We start from the raw sequence: 25,873 nt of genomic DNA, 5'->3' as shown, positions 1-25,873 counted from the left end.
GGCTCTTTGTGAATGCAGTTTAATGTAGCACATTTATAGAAGGGACAACAATCACACTATCTGTTGTTACCCAGTTGAGGATGGGTTCCTTTTTGAGTCTGGTTCCTCTCAAGGTTTCTCCCTCATATTGTCTCAGGGAGTTTTTCCCCACCGTTGCCTCTGGCTTGCTCATTAGGGATAAATTCATACATTTAAAATCTATATCAATACATATTTCTGTAAAGCTGCTTTGGGACAATGTCCATTGTTAAGCGCTATACAAATTAAACTGAACTGAATTGAACTGAATGTTTACACCTCTGTTAACATGACATGGTATGGTGTGCAGACACACAGGTTTCTGTCTTCATACTTATATGTAATGTAAGTGTGTACACTAGGGGGCAGTGTTGCATGACCCAAACTTGAATTTATTCATTAAATCATCTTCATTAATTGCTTTATCCTGATCAGGTTTGTGGTGGAGCCTATCCCAGGATCATTGAATGTGAAGCATGTATGCATCCTGGAAGCTGGTCCAGGAAACCGGAGAACCCAGAGGAAACCCAGGTAATATGGCCATATATCACTGTAGGAAGTTCCATGGCCTCTCTAACCCTGGACCTCTGAATCATTTAGGGCTTTCCAATGTTTAATTTCTATTACTTTCAAAATTAATTTATATTACTTTCAGTTGGATTGCTTTGATAATTGTTAATGACTAGAATGCATATGTTGGTCTAAAACCTGTATATACCTTTCAGCATTGATGTCGCCTTTACAGATGTGCAAGCTGTCCATTCCATAGACACTAATGCAGTCCCATACCATCAGAGATTCAGGCTTTTGAACTGAGCGCTGATACAAAGAGATTTGCAAATCATTGCATCCTGTTTTTATTTACATTTATTTAAATTTTACACAGAGTCCCAACTTTTTTGGAATTGGGGTTGTATGTTAAAATATTGGGGTTTAGTTAAGTCATGGGTTTCTTATGTGTGCTGTAGGCCAAATTAGAATGGTTGTACACATACAGGTTGAACATATTTAACTTAATACTTTGTAGCAGTAAATACAAACATAAAAGGCAGGTAAATAGAATAATTATAAATCCAGACAGATTACATATTAAAATGATAAAAACAGACACACAGTCTTAAACACCTATTTATCCCTTAAATAGCCAAATATTATGGAAAATGGCTCTGTTATCCATGTTTCTTTTTCTCTCGTACAACATAGGAACGAGAGTAATATGGCAGCTAAAAGAATTAGTTCATGACAATACCTGCACATGCTATAAGCTTGATCGCGTTCAAAGCTTTTGTTGCTTATCTGTAATTCTGTTTCATTTGTAAATGTCACTGTACATGCTGACCCTTTTATCAGGAACACCTACCATTTGTTTGCACAGACGATACATTATTACAGACTAATCTTTTGTTATGCACAATTAATCATTCTAAAGATAGTGTCCATCAGTGGAAAGTGAACACCACTGGAGTACCAGTACCAACACAACAACCATTACCATGTCAATCCTGAACACCAGGACTGCTGAGAATGTTCCACAAATACTCCTCAATAATCTTTGTTCTGCAGTAATCCTGTAGTGATCCCTTTATGTTGAATAACTGTAGCACAGCAAACAGCATAAGCATTAGGGTTTGGTACCATCAGTAGTCCTTGCAATAAAACAACAACTCAAAATATGTAAGATAATCCACTAAGCAATGGGCTGCACTAGATGAAACGGGGGCGTAAAAGCCTACCAGAATAGATCTTTCTGAGGAAAGTGTGAGAAAGCCCTCAAACACACTGTTGAGCAAGGTCTATAAAGAGGAGTGGGCATGTTGATGTAAATGACTGAATATTACAAGTAACATGTTGATTTTTCCCAGAGGATCAATTTCCCCCAATCAGATTTCTGACATTTTGTTTTTCTGTGAGAGAGGAATGCCTCATCTAAACCTCCAGGCACAGTTGCCACTGTGGCCACCTTTGACCTGACGTAACTCTCTGTATTGTCCACTCTTTTTTCCTTTCAGGCTCCATGCAGCAGTGGAGATGCACTGGGACAAGAACACAGGGGCTTTGTTGCTGCCAAGGCAGGGGGAGGCAGGAAGAGGCAGCAAGAGGAGCGGACTGGGGCAGGAACATGGGCAAGGGGAGGGAGTTCCTTGTTCCTTCACAGGTGTGCATGCGTGTGTGGATCTGAAAGGAAGAGGACCCTAATCTGGTCTGATAATCTACAATTCGCATCTCACCTAATAGCACCTCATCCGTCACACGCTCGTTCATGTGGGGCAGGATTGTCAGAGAGAGAGTGAGGAGGGGCTGGGGGAAACTTAAACCAGTAATTAGGCTCTGCTTATCTGTGAAGGAGAGTAGGGTTCATTTCCTTACTGTGTTAACCTAAGAGCACACTCTACACTTACTGTGGAGGGTAGACCATGTCAGATCCAATCATTAGTAAAGCTGGTCTTTTACATTGGATGTACATTTTCATGTCCACTGATGAATCAATTAAAAATGTGTACACACAGTTGTATAAAATTGACAGTAATGTGTTGTGCTACTTAAAACAGATGCTTTGTAAAAAAAAAAAAAAAAAAAAAAAAGTGCATTACATCATGAAGCAAAACTGTTCTGTATATAGAGTCAGAGTGTGACTCCTCTTAGCAAAACATAGTATTTATATCCGTTTTGGCTTATCCAAGGACCAAATCAAAACGATATTGAAGCATCATGTAATTGGGTGTAATTGCTCTTAATGCGCTGAGGCTTAATTGGCAGTTAAATATCCCTTTTATCACAGAATGTTACCATGTACACACACACACACACACATACACACACACACACACACACACACACACACACACACACACACACACACACACACACACACACACACACACACGTGCACACACAACTTCCTATTTAAAACATAAAAAATAAACACAAAAGGATGAAAAGGCATTTATTAGCTCTGGACCAAGAAAATTTAATTGCATGAACTGTTAAATAGACAGAACGTGTTTTTCAAACAAACAAACAAAAAAGACACAGATTAATTTTTCCATTTAAAGCCGTTGAACAAAATACCTCAAAATTCCTTCAATGACTGTCAAACAAGATGAATATTTTGACCACTAATTTAAATATTTACTGTTAAGTTTCAGAACAAACCAGTTCATTTTTAACAAGGCAGATCATTTATATCCAATCAAGATCAGCACTGCATATGGAAATTATAGATTGAATATTCTGACAGTGAATATAGTGTGTAAATTTACACACTAGATTACAGTGATGGGTATTAGGTCTCACTCTTGCTGTCATATCTGTTAAATTTCAAATTTGTTAGGAATTCAGATGAAATCATTGAAGCTGTCGGATGCTGAAATGTCACCTTATGACTGTTCAGTTATATAATTATTGAGCAATGTGATGATATAGTGATTGAAAAAGCAGTGAGTAGAAAGTAGAAATTTTTCTTTTGAAATTAATAAATAAAAGTGAAGCGTGTTAGATGAAAGAAAAACAGAAAAAAAGTAAAATAAAGATACTTTAAAAACAGACTTAACTACAGTAATAAAGTAACTTTGTCATTTCACACTTCTGATTATATACTAGTGGGTGAATTAAAAGTAATTGATAAAAAAAAATAAAAGGCTCACTATAATATCCCTGAGCCCAAATGCAATGCTCTTGAATCCCAACAGCTGTGGGTGTTCAAGCAAACAGATGGCATGACAGAAGTATGACTACTACCCCCTCTCACTCCACCACTAGATATATCAGATATATCATTATATATATATATATATATATATATATATATATATATATATATATTATATATATATATATATATATATATATATATATATATATATATATATATATAGTGTGTGTGTGTATATATATATATATATATATATATATATAGTGTGTGTGTGTATATATATATATATATATATATATATATATATATATATATATATATATATATATTGTCCCTGTGCACTCTGGACACCCCATTGAGTGAGGGCTTTACAGAGGACAGCTGCCCATACCTGCCAAGATTCAAGTCTGGCCCTAATTACTTCCCAGTCATCAGTTACCCAATGGCCTATAGGCAACAAAGAAAGAAGGGGTTGCAGTGAAGAGACTCACTGAGGGATCATAACTTCATGGAGTTCTCTAAAAGCACACACAATTGTCAGGGCTAAGTAGCCTAGCTCCACGCCTCCTCTCGCCTTTTTCTCTCTGTGTCAAATTGTCACCTTTTCCTAGCCTTTTGCAGGAGCACTTTCTAAGCATACCCATTTTAAGCCTTAGATTTTTTTATTCTCAGTAGTTCAGGTTACCAGATAAGGAAAAGTTTCACATTATTCTAAAACCAATCTGAATCTAGAATAATTGTTATTAGTGTTTAGCTAAATAATAATTCAATTAAATTCATGAAATCATTTGGGGCACCATGGCAATGGGGGTCTTGTGTTGTTTGTGTATGGAAAGGAATGAGCTTTTGTCAAAGCCTCAGTGAGAGTACTGAAACTTAAAAGACACTTATGGCATTACACAAATTAAATACTATTTCAGACACATAGTGAAGGTGAAACATAATACTTTAAAATGTATTAATTAAATGAATTATAATTAGAAACTGACTCTTAATCTACTGAACATGTTCAAATTCTCAAAGTTCAAGACGCATAATTTGAAATACAAAATCCCAACCCTGCTACAGCATCGTCACCTTTCCTTAATAGTGAAACTGTTGCCTGAAGGACAGTAGCGTTATTTCTGCAGAGATTATAGAGCAAAATATTAGAAAAAAGAATTTATAATAAAGAAAGTTTGACATTTCTGTATTATAAATTCTTTATTCAAATATTTTGAGATACTGGATTTTGGATTTCCATGAGCTGTAATCTGTAATCATTAAGATTAAAACAACAAAAAAAAAACTTGAAATATTTCACTTCATGTGTAATGAATCTAGAATATATGAAAGTTCCATTTTTTAAATTAAATTATGGAACAAAAGTGAACTTTTCCATGATATTTTTTTTTTTAGATGCACCTGTATGTTATGTTATGTTATGTTGATGTTCAGATGATGAGCCAGCAGTATGGGAATACATGCCAAGACTGAATCCCTTCCATTAATAAAAATAAGACCTTGCATCTCTAATAATAACACTACCCATTCACTGTTATAATCAAAGAATTCAGTACGTCCCTTTCTCATTTTTAATACTGCCCTTGCTCAGGGTGAGGAAATCAATGGGACTATTTACATGTACAGAATAATCTGATGACTGCAAAAAATCTAAATTGTAAACTCATTCAACATAGTTTACAAGCACTTAATTAATCTGACAGTGACAAGTAATCTGAACTCTCTGGGCTTGGATCTGGTGTTACAAATCAGATTTCCTTTTAAATATATGTTGTAAACAGGTTTAAAAAAAAGAAAGAAACACGGGGTCACTGGACTCTCAATCATTTATGTAAGGTTTGTGCTTTAGAACATGCTTTATTGTCATTTTATTGTTGTAATGGTAATATGACAAGTATGTCTTAAGCAGCTCTCCTTTATCTGGTTATGTTTACACAAATGCACAGACGTAGGAAAATGATGGATATAATATTAATGGTATACATGCTTTGAATAACTAGATTCTCAGGGTACAATCCAGGTGTTTGGATATTTTGAAGCCCAATATTAGCTTTAAATTGATATAAGGTATCATAGAGTGCAGTTTACATGACTGCTTGAACGACCTGGTAATTGGCAAAATCAGATAATGATTACATAGATTTAGTTTGGAGTAATCATGAAAATCATGACATTTTAATACTTTGTGACACACACCAAGTTAGTGATTCTTCAACAATAAATAAATAAACACAAAACAAAATGTTCTCAGTATGTTCAATCTCAACCAGCTGAGAGGGAGAGAGAGAGAAAGAAAGAAAGAGACAGAATGGGGCAAAAGTCAAGGGAGAGACAGACAGAGAGAGGGAGATGGAGTGAGGTTAAGGAAGAGAGAAAGGAGAAGGAGGAGCTGGAGGTGTGGCGCTTACTAATGACAAGCAATGCCTAGATGGGCTGTAAATAGGAGTACCAATCTATCAAAAGCTATTCTTTCCCATGAAGGCTGTGAAATCACAGGGAGACCCTTCTTAATTGAATTTCATGGCTTGCTTTTGTCATGTACACCACACCTTCTGTCCCACCAGCTCCACATGGAAGCTGAGCTTATTATCGCTCTGTCTCTGTAGGTGTGTGTGTATGTGTATGTGTGTTTGGGTATAAACACTTATACTGTGAACATAATCACAGAAGAAACATACTATCTACAGCATTGCACATAGGACTTTGCCCACTCTTAATCTGGTTCATTAAAATGCGCAGAGACAAATTCAACCCCAAAACGGCACTCTAACAGCCCGTTGGATGAATGTTGTGGAAATGAGAGTGCAACACTGCTCACTTTCCTCCTGGCACTCCATCCTCAGCCTCTGGACCTCCTCAAAGGCCCCTCCTGTAGCCAGATCAAGGGGCCGGATCCCATGAATTAATTACTGTCCCCCTAGTCAGTGTGAATAGGGGGTCCTATTAGCTGGGTTATTAATAGTTGAAATGAGCAATAAAAGGGGCTTAGTGGTAGAAGCAGGGGTGGCAGACTGCAAAGGTGGCGTGCAGAAAGGGTCACGGGGGGTTTATGGAGACAGACAGGCAAACTTTTGTGGCCGCAGAGAGAAAAAGCAGGGAAAATATGTCCGCGCTAATCTTCCATCCATCTGGGCCTCATTAGCATTTAGCGCGCTTGCAGTTGCCAATCAAGCCTTAAAAGCAGCTTTCTCGCCTCCTTTCAGCACCCCAATGTAAGCCCTGTTAGAATGACACGTAAAAGACTTGACAAAATATTTTTGGACAAGGGCTTTGTCAGGGACCTCACTTCCCCCCTAAAGTTGGCCCCAGTGCCAGAGCTCTGAATGGTCAAAGAGTGCTGGGATACCACTCGCTTATTACAGCCTCAAAGCTTATTATCTCCCCCCAAATAGTTAATAATTAGATTAAAACTTCAAATAAATTAAGTGGCGCAGTGAATGAGGGTAACCAGGAGGAGTCTCCCTACTTGCAATCTGTTTCTGAGCCTATCACAAGGATTTCACCCAGTTCACACAATAGAACCCAAGACCCTGTTGGTGAAAAAAAATTGCAGCCTTGTGCCCTTTCTTTCTTTCCCCGAGTGCTTTATGGGAATTCATGGCCTTTGGATGAATAGAGAAGACAGAGAAAAAGGCAAAGCAGGATAAAAAGGGAGTTTTGTGGTTAAACAATGCCACTAATGCCTATTAAAATTCTTTTTAATTGTCAATAATAGCTGTGATATACATTAATGTTACCAGAGAGCCAGCAAGGAACAATGTGCCCAGTGGGGTAGCTGGGAAGCAAGTTGCAAGTTGGTCATTCCAAAGTAAACTGCTTTCTTGTTGATGTTTAGATTTAGATATCTTGAACATAAATGTAAGCAAATGCAAGTTTTTTGGGTAAAGCTTGGGTGCATCTTTTAATTTTATTCTCATGCTCATTTTATTCTTCACCTTGGCACATATAGTATGTGTTGACTAGAAACGCCTAAGAAAAGATATGATTAATAAAGTTCTAAAAAATGTAATATAAGGATGCTGAATCTAACAATGAAAGGCAAAGTAAAAAAAATAGGCACTGTATTTTTTTTTCTAGAGCCCCCCCCCCACAATAGAGAATTACTGCCGATGTGGGTGTGAGAGAGAGAGAGAGAGAGAGAGAGAGAGAGAGAGAGAGAGAGAGACACAGGCAGGCAGGCAGGCAGGCAGACTGGCAGCTACAGACTGAGGTCAAATGCTTCTTTGTATCACTTTGTTGGTGAGGTCACATATACCTGATCTTATGAGAAAGTGTAACAGTCAATGGAAGAAAACTTGTGATTGCATCCCTGATAAAAGCAATTGCTGCTCAGCCGTTGAAGTGGAGTGGAGAGTGAATGAACTTCAATTGTTGGCCTTCCTAGCTGTAGTTAGTGTGAGGCTGAGCGTTAAAAGGAAAAAAGCCTCACTCGGAAGGCATTATCTGCATTCTACCTCAAAAATCTTGTCCCTGGCTCCACCATTGAGTATTTCAATAGGGCACAAAAGAATGAGAGGCATCTGAATACAGAAGCAAAGACATTATTTATGAGTGTGCTTTCCAGCCATTAAAAAAAAAATGCTACCGCAACTGAATCAGCAACTGTATTAGTGTGTGAGGGTGCATACTTTCAATTCTGTGCTGGTTGTCAATCAGTTCAAAAGTTGAGGCTTCAAACTTTTAAAGATATCTCCTCTAACTCTCTTTAAATATTCAAAACAGTTTAGGAGACAAATTGTGTCTTGTGCCTGTATCAGTGCATTTTATTTTCGACCTCCACAGCTGGAGGGCTCTGAGATGTCATTCTGAAAGAAAGAGCAAGATAAAAAACCTGAAGCTGAGAGAGAGAGACAGAGAGACAGAGAGAGAGAGAGAGAGAGAGAGAGAGAGAGAGAGAGAGAGAGAGAGAGAGAGAAGAGCATTGGAGGCAAATGGGCCGTGAACTGAATCATCATGTAGCCGCTAGGAACCTGTGTACAGGCTTTATTCATTTGGCCCATATTGTGGAGCGGCGGGCCACTGAATGCCCTCTTTGAGAGGCTTGCAGCATGAACTTAAAGCAAGTAAATTTCTATCTTTTTGCACATTAGCTGCCTCATTGCCCTTCAATTGAATCCCTGAGAGTCCAGAGAAACGAACCTGGTGGAGAAGAAAGAAAAAGAGAGAGGAGGGAGAATAGAGTGAAAGAGAGAGCCATGGGCATAATGGGCAGAGAGGAAGGAGAGTGGGAGGGCTGAGGAGGAAATACAGAATACCAGAAAGTTGGACACAGTTGTAGGTTTCAGAACAGGTCATGCAAAATGAAAACTTACAAACACTTACAGTCTCAGTTATAAGTCTCATTTATCTAGAAATACACTACACTGCCCTTTGGCTCATATGGCCTTGAAAGGACACCTGACCTCAGACGTAATTTGAGTATGGGGTAATTAAGTGTACATCTCCCTCAGGCTGAGGCATCTTAGTGTCTTTTCAATCAAAACCCCTCAAAGACAATATAAATCACAGACTGGTTGGTCTTACTTCCTCAATCCTGGTGCAACCTATTCTGTCACTACACCCATCCCATCCCTCGCTTCCCTCTTCTTCTTATCAACATCAACAAATCACCCATGCTCTGATCAAAGAGGGTTGCATGTTTATCCAACAATGATGTTAAGAGCCAATGTTACTTTTCATTTTAGTGAGGTAGGAAGTTTGGAGAGGCCTGGGTGTGGTCTCCCTGCACAGTGTGATACTAAATGATGCCCTGAAGACTTTGGCATTCAATGACAGCCACTAAACTGCTGACCTGGAACTTGTGTGGTTGTGTAAGAAAGTTTGTGTGGCTGGTAAAACAGACAAAAGTCTGGAAGGAACTGATAGCTTTACTCTAAAAACAAATCTTTAGTCTATAACGGTCCATTTATGTGTTCAAATCTATTTTAGAGCCACAGTGTATCCACGTTTCCAAGTGAAATGTACATATTAAAGATGTACCATTGATGATACCACACCAGTGACAAAGAACCAGAGCTAGCTAGTTTTTCTGAGATTATTGCAGACACATAATCACAAGTGGCTTTGGCAAATACGCTTAAACAGAACTATCATCATGGTACTGGATGAAACACCATCATCATCCAGTGGATTATATTACATGCCAATTTGTCTGCATCATTGATTTCACACCACTGACACTGACAAGACAACTGTTTAAGTCAAGATTTCACCGACATGAGTGACACTTGTAAAGGGTGTGAGAAAAGGTCCATATTTGCCCTGAAGAGACATCAAAGGGCAGAACAAGCATGACACCAGCGAATCTCAGCACAACTCTGCCTCTCTGAACTTGGCTCACCCTGACCCACAAGCTCTTTAAATGACTGTGTAGAGTGTCCTTGATGAATGGCTGCGATTCTACATCTTATGCTTGCTGGTGACACGCGGGTGTCAGAGTGTCAGGAGGAGAACCCCCCCACCCCACATGTAGAGGCCCATGGCACAGCTTTAGGACAAAAGCTTGGCCTGCAGTGGACACACACAGCCAGAGCTGTGGCTGACTGGCCCGACCTCGCCTCTGTCTCCCATGAAATTGGAAATTACTAGGGCCATTTCTGATGACAAATCATTTTCTGTATGTCTTTAGCTCTCCTTGAAGATGAGGAACAGAAACAACTTTTTGATGAAGCTTTGTGGCTGACCTTGCCACCAACTTTCACTAAATTTCAACCCAGCACAGACAAACATAGAGTGTGGCCTGAATTTAGGTTTCACAAAGTGCTGAATTGATCTTTTCTCCCCAAACTCCAATGAGACCTTTCACCAAGTCTCTTCATTAAGAGTTTATATATACACACACACACACACACACACACACACACACACACACACACACACACACGTGCATCTAAAAAAAAAAAAAAGAAGATAGATTATCGTGGAAAAGTTAATTTTTTTCTGTAATTTAATATAAAAAGTTGAACTTTCCTATATTCTGGATTTATTACACATAAAGTGAAATATTTAAAGCCTTTTTTGTTTTAATCTTGATGATTACGGCTTACAGCTCATGGAAATCAAAAATCAGTACCTCAAAATATTAGAAAAAGAATTTATAATACAGAAAAGTCAACCTTCTGAAAAGTATGTTAATTTATGCACTCGATACTTGCTCGCAGCTCCTTTTGCACGAATTACTGCATCGATGCGGCGTGGCATGGAGGCGATCAGCCTGTAGCACTGCTGAGGAGTTCTGGAAGTCCAGGTTGCTTTGAGAGCGGCCTTCAGCTCATCTGTATTGTTGGGTCTGGTGTCTCTCATAGGTTATCTATGGGGTTCGGGTCAGGTGAGTTGGCTGGCCAATCAAGCACAGTAATACCACAATCAGAAAACCAGTTACTAGTAGTGTTGGCACTGTGGGCAGGTATGAAGTCCTGCTGGAAAAGGAAATCAGCTTGTCAGCAGATGGAAGCATGAAGTTCTCTAAAATCTCCTGGTAGATGCTGCCTTGACTCTCGACTTGAGAAAACCAGTGGACCAACACCAGCAGATGACAAGGCAACCCAAATCATCACTGACTGTGGAAACACACTGGACTTCAAGCTACTTGGATTCTGTTCCTCTCCACTCTTCCTCCAGAATCTGGGACCTTGATTTCCAAATGAAATGCAACATTTACTTCCATCTGAAAAGAGGACTTTGGACTGCTGAGTCCAGGAGTCTTTTTCTCCTTAGTCCAGGTAAGATGCATATGCATAAATTAACATACTTTTCAGAAGGTCATTTCTGTATTATAAATTCTTTATTCTAATATACTGGTTTTTTGATTTCCATGAGCTGTAAGCCGTAATCATCAAGATTAAAACAAAAAAGGCTTGAAATATTTCACTTTATGTGTAATGAATCTAAAATATATGAATGCATATGAACTTATATATATATATATATATATATATATATATATATATGATGCAATAAGCTGCTCTTAAGGCATATGGAAATAACTGAAATTAATATTAATGATCATGTCCAATAAATTGCTTTCCACTTTTCACTAATCAGGTCTTGACCGGTGTTAACATTATAGAACAGGAAGTGTACTAACCTCTAGAGTGTGATATTATCTTAACATTTTTACAATATTCAACACTGTAGCACTGCTAGCATATATTTAATATTGCACTTTTATTGACTTCAGCACCTACTATATAATACACTATTTTCCCTGCCACTGATTAAACACAATCCAAACCTCAATATGGAGTCTCTGCCCAAGCTCTTGGTTTTGGTTAGGGTTGAGAGGATTGAGACTGAAGTATGAATACCTTCGATCTTGACATTTCTTTTATTTCTTTTTAATTAGCATTGATGCAATTGAAGCTGCTTTTTTTTTTTAATCAAACAGAATGTAAAAAAATAAAATGCTGCGTTAAATAATATTGATGTTGATAGAAACCATGAGAGAGAATGAATAAGGGATATATATATATATATAGTACATGGATTATTTCTGAATAACTAAACAGGACACAAAGAGAGCAGTCTCTTTTTTTTTTTATTTTTTTTTTTTTAGCTATTTCATATATACAGTGGTGTTTGAAAGTTTGTGAACCCTTTAGAATTTTCTATGTTTCTGCATAAATATGACTTAAAACATCATCAGATTTTCACACAAGTCCTAAACGTAGACAACGAGAACCCAATTAAACAATTGACAAATTGACAATAGACAAACATATACTTGCTCATTTATTTATTGAGGAAAATGATCTAATATTTCATATCTGTGAGTGGCAAAAGTATGTGAACATGTAGGATTAGCAGTAAATTTGAAGGTGAAATTAGAGTCAGGTGTTTTCAATCAGGAGGATGACAATCTGGTCCGAGTGAGTGCATTGTTTTATTTAAAGAACATGGATCTGTCAAAGTCAAAGTCTTTGTGCAGGACTGATCAATAGTTACCAGAAAAGTTTAGATGCAGTTATTGCTGCACAAGGGGTTCACACCAGATACTGTAAGCAAAGGTTCACATACTTTTGCCACAGATGAGTAATATTGGATCATTTCCTCAACTAAGTTTAATATTTTTGTCTCATTTGTTTAATTAGGTTCTCTTTATTAACTTTTAGGACTTGTGGTGAAAATTTGACCAAGAGTAGTCTTGGTATTACTGGGTCTGGGTTGACTAGAAAGCCAGTGGCATCACCCAGACCCAGTTTTGGTATGGAAACGCGCATCTATGACTGTTTTGAAAAACACATGCGCCACCATGTGGTAAGAAGTGAAAACGAGTCTGTAAATCAGGTAAGATCACGGATCTATGGGTCATTCCGACAATTCGGGGCCTTTTAGTGCAGATCATGGTATTCATTTATTGTATAAAATGCTAAACAATATAATTTTTAAAAGTTGTACTAAAATAATGAAAACTTTTAAAATGTTAAACATTATGCAGTCTATCCCAATAAATATATATTTTATATACATTTTACACTGTTTTTATTCAACCTACACCAGAGGTTTTCCCATGTCCCTAAGGGCGGTGTATTCTGTTTTTTGTGATGGAGATATGAGGTATAATCATAAGAAAAGATTCGGTCTTTTAATATTGTTTTAAAAATGTTTAAACAAATAAACAAACAAAACAAATAGAATATAAGAAATAAATAATAAATAAGTATAGATTAGAAAATAAAATTTTATCATTGTTTAAAAAATTTCTTTTCACGTCCCTCAACTTATTGTCCAGCCTGTTATGTCTAATACTGTCTGCCTGGAGCTCACAATCTTTTTGGAGGGAAAACAACTGTTGAAGGTGAGTGACTAACATCACCTTTTTTTCTTTTCTTCATCAGTCTGACATAATCAACATGTGACATGTCCACCCTTTTAGAAGAAATATGTGAAAATGCAATAAAAAAAAAATGTATGCTATAAAAAAAAAAAAAAAAAAAAAAAAAAAAAAAAAAAGAGATAAACGGTAGAGAGATGCAGGCAAGAAGGAGACAATTGCCGAAGTCAGTGAGAGAAAAAAAGGGCTGTAAGAAAGAAATAAAGAGAATCAAGAAGAGCAAGCCCAGACAGTGAGCCTGTTCAAGAGACCTCAAGGGTCTGTGCTAGGCCAATTCTAAAAAGCTATGACATGCACTTCCAAAAACAATAAATCACAGAGAGGAATAATAATAATAAAAAAAACACAATAAATAAAAATGAATGATGAGTCCACACACTGTGGTTGCTTTTTTGTATGCACACGATACAGTGGGGGAAATAATTATTGAACACGTCAACATTTTTTTTTTCAGTAAATATATTTCCAATGAGGTTATTCACATGAAATTTTGACCAGACATCACTATTAACTCAAGAAATCTAGAAATATAAAGAATTCACAACATTAAAGTCCAAAAATAAAGTTATGTGGAATGACACAGGAAAAAAAGTATTGAACACGCTAAGAAAAAGCAGTTTTCCAAGGCAAGGTAAGGAACCAGCTGAAATCCACAAGTAATTATAACCCCTATCTGTGCAAATTAATATCAGCTGGGTTAGTAAATTGATGGTCTATAAAAAAGATTTACATTACCAAGGTGTCGCACAAGAAACATCTCATGATGGAGAAAAGCAAAGAGCTCTCCCAAGACATTCAGAATCTTATTATTGCAAAACATATTGATGGAATCAGATACAGATGTATTTCAAAACTTCTGAATCTTCCAGTAAGCACCATTGGGGCCATTATCCACAAGTGGAAGCAACATCACTCCGTCATCAACCGGCCACGCACAGGAGCTCCTCGCAAGATTTCTGACCAGGCCACTGAACCTTGAGGTGAATGGACTACAATAGCAGAAGACCAAATTGGGTTCCACGCCTGTCAGCCAAGAACAAGTATCTGAGGCCAATCATGGGCACAGATTTAATTAAACTGGACAGTTTCAGTGATTCATAATCTTTTTCCAGTCTTCAACTGTGCAGTTTGGACCATTCTTCAGATTCTTGTTTTTGGCTGCCAGAAGTGGAACCTAATGTGGATGCCTGGGTGTGTCGCTTACCTGTGGAAGAGATGGCACCAGGATGCACTATGGGAAGATGGCAAGCAAGTGGAGGCAGTGTGATGCTCTGGGCAGTGTACTGCTGGGAAACCTTGGGTCCTGTCATTCATCTGGATTTTACCTTGACACGCATCACCTAGCTAAAAACATTGTTGCAGACCAAGTACACCCCTTCATGACAAATTAGGCATTCCCTAATAGCAGTGGCCTCTTTCAGCAGGATAATGCAACCGGTCACACTGGAAAAATTGTTCAGGAATTGTTTGAGGAACATGTCAAGAGGTATTGACTTGGCCTCCAAATTCCCCAGATCTCAATCCAAGTGATCATCTGTGAAATGTGCTGGACAAACAAGTGACATCCATGGAGGCCTCACCTTGAACATTAAGGACTTAAAGGATCTGCTGCTAACATCTCAGTGCCAAATACCACAGCATTCCTTGAGAGGTCTTGTGGAGTCCATGCATTGACAGGTCAGATGGTGGCACAAGGGGGACCTACACAATATTAGGCAGGTGGTTTTAATGTTTTAAATCGGTGTACACCAGATTTTAAAAATTATGTTACTGAAATGACTAAGGTATGGGTAGCTGTAAACAAGGCAATATTTAACTGAAACAAAAACACTGCTCATTTATGCTTTTTTATTTTCCCCTTTATCAAAACATATGAGACACTTAGAAAACCAACATTTTCTGCAATTTTTTTTGTACAAAGAGGAAAAACATTACAAACCACAGGGTTTCATTTATTTAAAATTCTTGCTTTGCTTGTTTTTGAAAAATACTATCAGCTACTGTAAACTTTTAGTGACCTGACAACAGTTCACAAACAGTTAACAATGGCATATACTGACATAATAAATCAACATATTTATACTGAAATGAAGTGAAAATAATAATAATTATTACTAAAAAAAGATTCTAAAAGGCCATTAAGGGTGGTCACTGATTACAGTTTACCTTTTTTTTTTTAAATAACAGAAAACACACAAACTTGGTTCAAACCATAGGTTAATCTCTTAATTCTTGCCTGTTATACTCCTGAGCTGTAATGATGAACATACCAGCCGTCATACACACTGAAACCATACAGTTTGAATCAGCACAGTTATGATATACATTCACAAACAGCTATGTGGTGTAAAAATACCCATTACTGAAGATCTTACAAGGCCAACCAATAAAACCCTTGATGTTATTATAACATACGTATGAGAAATTTATATGGCAACAGGGCTCAGATGACACCAGAGCAGCCAGAGTTGTTTGAATATAAAAATAAAAATGAGAAAATGGAATGTTTCTTTGGTCAGTGGACTGTGATTGGCACCACAAACAGAGGGGATATTCTTGGATTTTTAAAATGTTGTAATAATATAACAGGTCTTTAATGATTATGTTAACAATAGGGATGAAAAACAGATTCTGGCCATATTTGCTAATAATAAATATGACAAAATTATAACACCTAAAAGTGCCTGTAGAAATGAAGAAAACACACTGAAACCATAGAAACGTGAGACAGTGCTTGGGCTGCAGAAGTAAAGAGTGAGTCATGTTGTTGGTTTCTCGGTTCCTTCACTACAGGTTATGTCTCAAACTGCTCATCACTCCCTATATAGTGCACTTGCTTTGAGGGATAATGCTGCAGGAAACTACTGCTGAGCACACACTATAGAGTGAGCAAGAGAGCCATTTGAGCTTTGCCCAGTCTCACCACTCCTTCTTCTTCTCATCCATGGAGACTCCACCAGGACCTCGTGCCACCACAAGCAGCAGACCTCCGATCACAGACGTGGTCTGGAAGAAGTCGTACTTCAGGAAGTCGTGCATAGGCCTGTAAGCTGGAATGGTCCAGAAGGCATTGAAGTAGACGTTGATGACAACGAGCCAGACAACCAGAGTGAGGGCAGCCAGCTTTGTCTTGAACCCGATTGCCACCAGGATTATTAGAGCTGTGCCCACCAGGTTCTGTAAGATCTGAAAGACATGAGAACTAATTACACATCTGTAATCAATAGCTTTCAATGCTCATAATGACACATGGGTTTATGATGGTATGTGTTAGTCTGACACCTAGTGGTCAATCAGCGTTATTACAATTTGTATACATTATTTCAACCTGGTGCGTCAAAAGAAACTTGCAGTAAAGACTGTATCCATGCATTTAATCAGAACATGGTGAGCTAGTGATTTTGTGCTAGTGTGTGCTCACAGAGAGGAAGTTGGCATCAAAGTGGAGAAGGGTCATGAACATGAGCACAAGCAGCACCCGTCCTCCCAGCTGCATGTACTGCTTAGGAGAGCTCTCTCGCACCGTGGGCACACCAGCAAACATGCTCCTGCCTTCTGAACGCGACTCAGCCAGTAGCAACAGCAACCCGCCCCCGAGTGCCAGGTTCCTTATGGAGAAGAGGAAAGAGAGAGAAAGAATCAATGTAACTAGGGATTATATATTAACGGGGAGGTGATATTCAGATTTGCTTTAATCTTGACTTGAACTCACCTCATCAGAAACTTTGGGTCCCACAAAATGCTGTAGGCAATAGTCTGAAAAAGAGCACAATCATAATGAATATGGAGCCTGATAGACTTAACCATCTAATTTTATTTACCATATAAACACCTCAATCATTCTAATATTGCAGACATGTCAAATGTGATAATGGGAAATAGAACAGGAGGCTTTACACCAACCCAAGTTACAGGCCATCTCATGAAGTTTTTTCCTTAATTATATAGTTAAAAGACTGGACACTGGCATTAGACAAATCACGCTACAAATTAGGGCCAAGCTACAATGAATACTGCGATTTGTCTTTACTTAACTAATATTAATGCAAGACACAACGGTCCTGTATTTTCTAGACTTTTTTCAAAAATAGCATGGAACAGCTTTGTGCCAATTATTTTAAATGACACACCTGCAGTCCAATGATTCCAAATAGTCCAAAACAGGCATACTCCACAAAATTCCTCGTCAGGATCAATACACAACCACCTGGAAAGAGACAGATTAATTTCAATACATTTAACATTCATTTATATAAATAGAGGATTAAAAGCAGTTAGCTGCTTTAAGTATACAGTGATCAGGAAATCAGACATTATTAAAGCTATATTATGTAAAAAAAAAAAAAAAAAAAAAATGAAGACAGCCTACTTAATTTAGTAGCTTTTTTAAAAACAGTATTCAAAGATTTTACTTTCATTCATTTTACTACTGAAGGCACATGCTCTCTTACTCTCCCTACTACTTACTTGCGCCTACAACATATTTCAAAATTTATGTAAAGCTGCTTTGTGACAAGATCCATAAACAAAAAAAATATCATATCATATACTTGTAGATACAGACAAATATAGACAATATAATAGCGAATGGCTAGAAAACTAGCTTGCTACTCGTTATTATATTGTTATCTACCACTTTTTAGGTTAATCAGTTTGACTTTCAGCCAAAACATGAGACAGGGCAGTACACTGAATCTTTTACTTCCCCACTGGACTAGCTAATAAAAGGTATTTGTCCACTCCTGCACTGACTGAAAAGAGTAAATTGGGCTGTGAAGTAATGCTCGTCAATAGATGGCTTTGAGCTGGGCAATATTTCGATCAATCTCGATAATGTACACGATACAGAATTTCATAACACTGTCACAGTTTTTAAAGAATATCCTCTTAAATATTACAGACTGAATAAACCAAATGTTCATTACTGATTTACATTTCTTTTTTTTCTTTTTTTAGCAGAACATATACATCCTCACGGTATGCAAAATATTATATTTTGGACACACCACATAATCTACGGACTTTAAAAAATGTGTTGTTTAACAAAGAAAAAATTGTTGATGTGGTGAAGTTTTTTTGTTAGGAGACATGTATTTAACATTTATGGAAAGAATCTCAGATGTCAGTGCTTTGTAACAGTCACCGTATTTTAAAAAAAAGTTTCCCAGCGTTCCCAGTTTTTTCCTCTGTTTGTTGATCAAGTGATAAAACAATCACTATTGCCGGCTGTGGCTCAGGTGTTAGAGCAGGTTGTCCACTAATCGTAAGGTTGGCGGTTCGATTCCCGGCCGACATGCTGAAGTGTCCTTGGGCAAGGCACGGAACCCCAAGTTGCTCCCGATGGCAAGTTAGCGCCTTGCAGGGCAGCTCTGCTACCATTGGTGTGTGAGTGTGTGTGAGAATGGGTGAATGAGACACAGTGTAAAGCACTTTGCATAAAAGTGCTATATAAGTGCAAAACAATCACTAGTGACTACTAGCCTACTTGTCCTTTGGACAACTGAGAATAAAAAACGTCCAGACACACAATATTTTGGCCCAAGTGATTATCCTGTGCTATAGGTTTACACACTAATTAGATATCATCGTACATGATAATACAAAGTTGTAAGTATTTACTAAAGTAAAACATAACTTGGTAACTATCTTAGGCTTAATTGATATTACAGCCCATCCCAGTACAGTCAAGCTGCTACCTTACCCAGCTGGCCCAGTAAGTTTATTAAGACGAAGAGTGATGCAAGGAAGTAGCCACATCCCCACGAGCTCTCGATGTATTCTTTCTGCTCACTCCACTGGAACCACATCCTGATACCATCTTCTAGGAAGGTGCTGATCAGACACAATCGCGCTACATGGGGAAGGTACTGCTTCGTCACTCGCAGGAACTGAAGCAGATAACACAGGAAGAACACATTCAAATCTCTGCACTGCAACTGTGCATCAACATGTTTCAGTATCTAACATGCAGAATAAGTTTATAAATGGATATTATAACAGAGGACCCCATCCCTGGTCCTGGAGGATCACCTGCACATTTAAGAGTTTTCCCTGCTCTAATATACCAACTCAGAAGGGAAGAACACATCACCTTACTGACTAAGGTTAGGTGATGTGGTAAACATATCATGGTGCAATAAGGACTTTCAATTTAGATAAAAGAGATGTTAGTGACGTTTTACAATGCGAGTACGTAGTCATGTCACCGGAAATTGAGTCATCAGTGTCCCAATGTGTAGTGAGACAGGGTCCTTACCAGTGCCCCAACTCAAGCACATGATACAGTGGGGGAAATAATTATTGAACGCGTCAACATTTTTTTTTTTTCAGTAAATATATTTAAAATGTTCACTTCACGTGAAATTTTGACCAGACATCACTATTAACTCAAGAAATCCGGAAATATAAAGAATTCACAACATTAAAGTCCAGCAATAAAGTTATGTGTATTAAAGTGGAATGACACAGGAAAAAAGTATTGAACACGCTAAGAAAAAGCAGTTCTCCAAGGCAAGGTAAGGCAAGGAACCAGCTTAAATCCAAAAGTAATTATAACTCCTATCTGTGCAAATTAATATCAGCTGGGTTAGTAAATTGATGGTCAATAAAAAGGCTTTTCGTTACCAAGGTGTCACAAGAAACATCTCATGATTGGTAAAAGCAAAGAGCTCTCCCAAGACCTTCACAACCTTATTGTTGCAAAACATATTGATGGAATTGGATACAGACGTATTTCAAAACTTCTGAATCTTCCAGTAAGCACCATTAGGGCCATTATCCACAAGTGGAAGCAACATCACTCCATCATCAACCGGCCACGCACAGGAGCTCCTCGCAAGATTTCTGACCAGGGAGTCAGAAGAATAGTCAGAAGAGTAGCCCAAGAGCCAAAGACCACTCGGAAAGAGCTCCAGAAACACTTGGAGGCAGCAGGTACCATCGTCACAGAGAAAACAATAGGCATTGCACTCCACTACTCACGCTCACTCAACAAGACTCAATTACTAAAGGAAAGGCATGTTGAGGCTCGTTTAAAGTTTGCGACAACTCATTTGGACAAGCCTATGAAACACTGGGAGAGTGTAGTCTGGTCAGACGAGAGCAGAATTGAACTTTTTGGCTGTTAGACTACACACCATGTTTGGAGGAGAAATGGCACTGCACATCACCCTTAAAACACTACACCAACAGTGAAGTGTGGAGGTGAAGCATCATGGTGTGGGCTGTTTTTCATCACATGGTACTGGCAGACTTCGTATAATTGAAGGAAAGATGAATGGAGCCCTTTACCGGGAGATTCTTGAGAAGAATCTGCTGCCATCCACCAGGATGATGAAGATGAGATGTGGGTGGACCTTCCAGCAGGACAACGATCCAAAGCATACAGCAAAGGAAACTCAATTGGTGTCAGAGAAAAAAAAAAGTGTTAGAATGGCCCAGTCCATCACCTGACTTACGTGTTCAGGCTCGTCTCTGATGTGATTTGAACACTGTTTAGCTGAGGGAGGAGAAAGAGAAAAATGTCTTTGCGAAATGTGTTTGTGAAATGTGTTTGTGGTTTCAGATCGTCATCATCCCTACGTGCTCTAAATGCATGTCTGAAATGTAAGCTGGCAAATGTCAAATTGAGGACGTTTATTTTTGGCCTCTAGTACAGATTTCATGAAGATAGGAGGTGGAACCCACGATCATGCATCTCCTATCAAATAAATTAAGAGTAACTTTACAACAAATTTACATTTCACCCTGTTCACCAGCTTTTGAAAGCAGAACCGTTATGTCCGACACGATCCAGAAATCTTTATATCAATTGCTACATTTGTATTATGACTAGCAGATACGGTAGATATTGAAACCAGGAGATTTAAAGCTTCTCTTATTAAAGCGGACTGTGCAGTAGAACTGTGCATGGCTTAATAAAGACAAAATGTCCATGGTTCAGTGATAACAGGACAGACAAGGTGAATCATCACATATGGGGAAGATTGTACTGCAAAACTACTCCCAAAATGCTACATCTAGGTCTCGGGGCAGAACAATCCTCATACAAAGAGATTAATGCCGCTCGTATGCAAAAATTAAGCAAACCACACGGTGATAAAAAAACAAACACAACAGAGGCACAGAGGAAGGAAAACCCCTCCAGGAAACCATCCCTTTGCATGCATCAAATTACAGACAAAACCTTAGAGAGGTCACAGCCCTTCATGACTCACGTACGAAAACCACTAGGATTTGTTGGCAAAGGCGTTCATTATGAAATTGTTCTCTGTACAGTCTTGTGAAAGTGTCTATGCTACCAGGCTCTCTGCCAAGCCCCACCCCTACAGGCCTCACATCAGAAGCAGGAAGTTAAAGCAGCCAATCAGCAATCAACACGTAACAGCCAAGCGCACACATGAATGAGAAGAGATCTGTAGGACTCGGTCAACAGAGCATTAGCAGTCAGGACTATGGGAGTGTTTATTTAATCACCTGGCAACATGGTACACCTATTGAGTTGTAACAGCAGAGCACAGGTTTAATAAAGCAAAGCATGAAAGGGAGCGTGTGCATATTCTCTACTGACATAAAACCACCTGATATCAATTATAGCTACCGTACTGGCAATGAGCTGATGACCTTCACTGGATTGCATTAAAAACTGTGTGTACTGGCCTCGTCCTTCGGGAAAAAACACACACGATGTCTGAAGTGACAGACAAACTACACGAATACAGTGCACACAATGAATACATCAGTTCACATTGTGTAACAGTTCATTTCAGTGCTAGAACAAAGACAAAGCCAGGCGGACAAACATCATAAAAAGCAGGTAAAAATCCACTGTGTTGTCATTTGTGCTATTTAATTTCACTAACTGTTTAAGCTCACTAACTGTACAGTAACATTTCTAACAACAGGTTTGTGATTACTCAAGCTGTGGTGGGAACAGACTGAGCACCATCACCTGCAGGTACACACACATTAAGAATAGACTCAAATTAATAAATTAAGAATAGACTCAAATTAATACATTAAGAATAGACTTAAAGAACAACTTAAATAATAGAGTGTCAGGGACAGCTCATTAAAGCCCCACAGTGTGTAGATTATATGCTTAGGCTCCTTAATATAGATCAATTATGATTTTTAATCACTGTTTGTTTTGAGGTTTACTTTCTAACCAATGTGGAGGAAATGTTATGCCCTAAAGGACAGTGATATTTTACCCCAGCATGCTGTTTAAGTTACCGTTATACTGCACTCACTGCATGTTCCTGGAACTATTTCCTTAAACTGCACTTTTACTCCAGTCCTTATTCCACATGAACTAAAGCTAACTTCATTTCAGACATGAACTCTTACTATTCCGTCTGCTTTAATCTCACATACGGGTCAGAGGAGCGGTGTCTGGGGGAAAGTTAGAGAGAAAATTAAACAAGAAGAGGGCACTTGCAGGCTGTCTGTCGTTTTTCTCTCCATCAGAACAGGCCGTCTTGTGTCTGATCTCTTACCTGATCCGCCACGTCCTCCGCGCTGCTCATCAAACTGTTCTGGACCATCGCACACCGCTGTGTTTACCGCAGACTGTAGAACGAGATCAGTGTCTGGTAAAATGTGGGCTAAAAGCTGTGTCTCCTGCAGATGTTACAGGTTTTCTAAACGAGACGTCTCGTTATCGGTGTGGATGAAAAGCATCGCCGCCCCATAATGCCCGATACTGTTGCTGATGTCGCCCCCTGTAGGCTACAACTGGCCCTGCATGCCACGTGGACCAAAGCAGCCAGACAGGGTTGCCAGATCTACATTTGTAATGAATGAATAGGTTTTGAGCTGCCGCAGCATTTTCCCCCTTGTGGTTTGGCGGTTGCGTTTGTTGAGTAATTGTAAACATGGTGGATCCATGGTTAGCACGTTTGTCTTACACCTCGAGTTGGTAGCTATTCCAAAATTGTTAAATTACTTCTGGTCTAACCATTATGTATACTTACTTCTGTGCTTAGGGTTCTTGCTGCATCTTAACTTACGGTTAAGATTTGGTTCACAGATAGATACCATGACATTCTCCTGTAAAATATGCTGGTACAATCCAGAATTCATAGGAACATCAATAATGGCAAGCCGTACTGTATCTGAGGCAGCAAAGTGGCCACAAACCATGATGCTGCCACCCCCAAGCTTCACAGTTGGTATGAGGTTCTCATTTTGAAATTCAATGTTTTTTATTTTATTATTATTTTTTTTTTATTAATCTATCCACTGAACATTTTCCCAATAAGCTTCTGGTTTATAGACAGTCTTGAGCAAACTTTAGTTTAGTTAGCAGAAGTGTTCTTTTTGGAGAGAGTGGCTTCCTCCATGCTATCCTGCCATGTCCACCATTTTTGTTCATTGTTTGCCTAATGGTGGCACTTAGATGTTACTCTAGAGTTCTTTTTTACGTCCCATAATATTATTTGGAGTGATTTATTTTTCTGGACAACCACTCTTTAGGAGTAATGGTGATGCTGAATTTCCTCCATTTGTATATCATCTGCCTTAGAGTGGATTGATTAAGGCCAAATTCTTCTTTTTTTTCCTTTTTTTTCTTTCCTGAGATCCTCATAAATCTCCTTTGATTGAGGCATGGCACACTTCCATAAACCTGTGTGGTGAAGACCAGACATTTATAGTGTTCTTGAAACATGGGCTGGCCTGCTAAACTCATTGCCATCCCCTTGATTGAAACATGGGACTTCAATTACCCCTTTAAATTAACTCATACTGCTAGAGGTTCACATACTTTTTCCAAAAAAAAAAAAAAAAAAATGAAACATTTAATGTTGGATAAATGCGCTCAATAAATAAATGTAAAAACTGTAGTTTTTGTGTCATATGTTTAATTGGGTTCTCTTTATTTAGTTTTAGGACTTAGATTAAGATCTAATCACATTTCATGTCAAATGTATGCAGAAATACAGAAAATTGTAAAGGGTTCACAAACTTTCTAGCGTCTGTCATTTTTCCTACCTCAATTTTTTTTGGAGCCGATTTCTGGTTTCATGTTTGTGGTTTCATTTGAATTAAGTAATTATTCTTCTCGTTATTTATATCAAGCAGTTCCACTGCAATTGGCAGTAACATTTGAATTTTATCAGGCCGTAAAATAAATACTGCTAAGTAAAACTCTCAGTTTACCTTATGTCCCAACATTATAAACCCTGAATTCACCCTAAGCACCCTGCTGTAACAGATAATAGGATAGGTAGATTAATAATTAGTGTACTAATTAGAGATTTTATGTGTACTATTATTCTGACCTTCAAAATGCCAAGTAATGGAAGGAAAAGGTGTTAAGTTTTGGAATGGAATGAGTGATAGACACCACCTAATGACCCATACAGACATAATGCAGGATTGTCAGAGTGTGGAGACATAAAACACTGCTAAGATGGATTTTAAACCACGGCCTGGCAACCCGGGCTGGTGCAGCGCCACCTATCGCCGCGGAGGATATGGTTGGAACAAACAACAAACGGTAGAAAATTAAGGTTAGTGTGCATATATTCGTTTAAAATTTTTGAAACGAATACCTCTTATTTGTCTTGTGTCAGTATTAATATTACCCCATTTGTAATGATACGTAACACGAGGCCGAGGAAACGCCTCACCCTATCTTACTTCCTCAGTGCTCGCTTGGTTGCCAGATGTGCGGTTAAAACTCCCCATCGGCGTTACAACTGGCAGTATGGGGTGATTCCACGATTTGAATATAATTTGTCTCCCATTCATATTACGTTAACATATATGAATTTAAGACATTTTAAACATGGCTAAAGTGTCCTTCACAACAACCTATGTGCAAATTTCAGATAATTAACATAAAACATGCATAAAACCTACAAAAATCTATAGTGTCAGAGCAGTGTAACACACTTGGAGGAAAGAGCTGTTTTCCCTCTTCCTCATAAATAAGCTCACTGATCATTGTCCCACTGAGATATGTCCCACTGAGAATAATGCCATCACCTTTCTTGGTGATGGAATCACTCCCCCCCCCCCCCCAAACCCTCATAGAATTTGTAATGGTTATAATGGGAATTGTATTGGTTTTAATGGAAACTGTAATGGTCCCTGTGGGTCTCTACTGGTAATTTGTTGTCTTCTATTGGTGTCATGTTATGTCTAGTGGATACCATTAAGGACAAGAAAAAAATTAGTGATGGTCATTAAAATCCTTGGGCTAGTAAATTAAGTTTTTACTTCAAAGCGACGTTCCATTTCCCCATCGCTTACCACATGTCTGATCCGTCACCATAGTAGTTTAAAGAGTGAACTAATGTTACATAGATGTTCATAGATGATAATTCTATCAGAAGAATGTTAATAAATCTGACAGACACAAA

General features: G+C 38.3%; 1 protein-coding gene and 1 long non-coding RNA gene across 3 annotated transcripts; one reads left to right on the top strand and one right to left on the bottom strand.

Moving 5' to 3' along the window:
* Nucleotides 1–15,339: 15,339 nt before the first annotated feature.
* Nucleotides 15,340–23,220, bottom strand: surf4l (surfeit 4, like). 2 transcript variants are annotated; one of them, XM_017452446.3, is made up of 6 exons: nucleotides 23,003–23,220; nucleotides 19,207–19,393; nucleotides 17,636–17,712; nucleotides 17,218–17,261; nucleotides 16,927–17,113; nucleotides 15,340–16,691 (listed from the first exon to the last, which is right to left on the bottom strand). In XM_017452446.3, the coding sequence occupies exons 1-6, from the start codon at nucleotides 23,048–23,050 to the stop codon at nucleotides 16,425–16,427; spliced, it is 810 nt and encodes a 269-aa protein (XP_017307935.1). In that variant the 5' UTR covers nucleotides 23,051–23,220; the 3' UTR covers nucleotides 15,340–16,424. The 2 variants fall into 2 exon arrangements, with proteins under 2 accessions (XP_017307935.1, XP_053530420.1); XM_053674445.1 differs by lacking the exon at nucleotides 23,003–23,220 and adding an exon at nucleotides 20,796–20,916.
* On the top strand, nucleotides 21,953–22,534 carry LOC124626170 (uncharacterized). The gene is made up of 2 exons (XR_006980843.2): nucleotides 21,953–22,320; nucleotides 22,409–22,534. It is a non-coding gene; the product is annotated as an uncharacterized LOC124626170 (long non-coding RNA).
* Nucleotides 23,221–25,873: the final 2,653 nt, after the last annotated feature.

This window comes from Ictalurus punctatus, chromosome 22, assembly GCF_001660625.3.
Source record: "Ictalurus punctatus breed USDA103 chromosome 22, Coco_2.0, whole genome shotgun sequence".
Classification (NCBI taxonomy): domain Eukaryota; kingdom Metazoa; phylum Chordata; class Actinopteri; order Siluriformes; family Ictaluridae; genus Ictalurus; species Ictalurus punctatus.
This window is presented reverse-complemented; position numbering and strand designations above follow the sequence as displayed.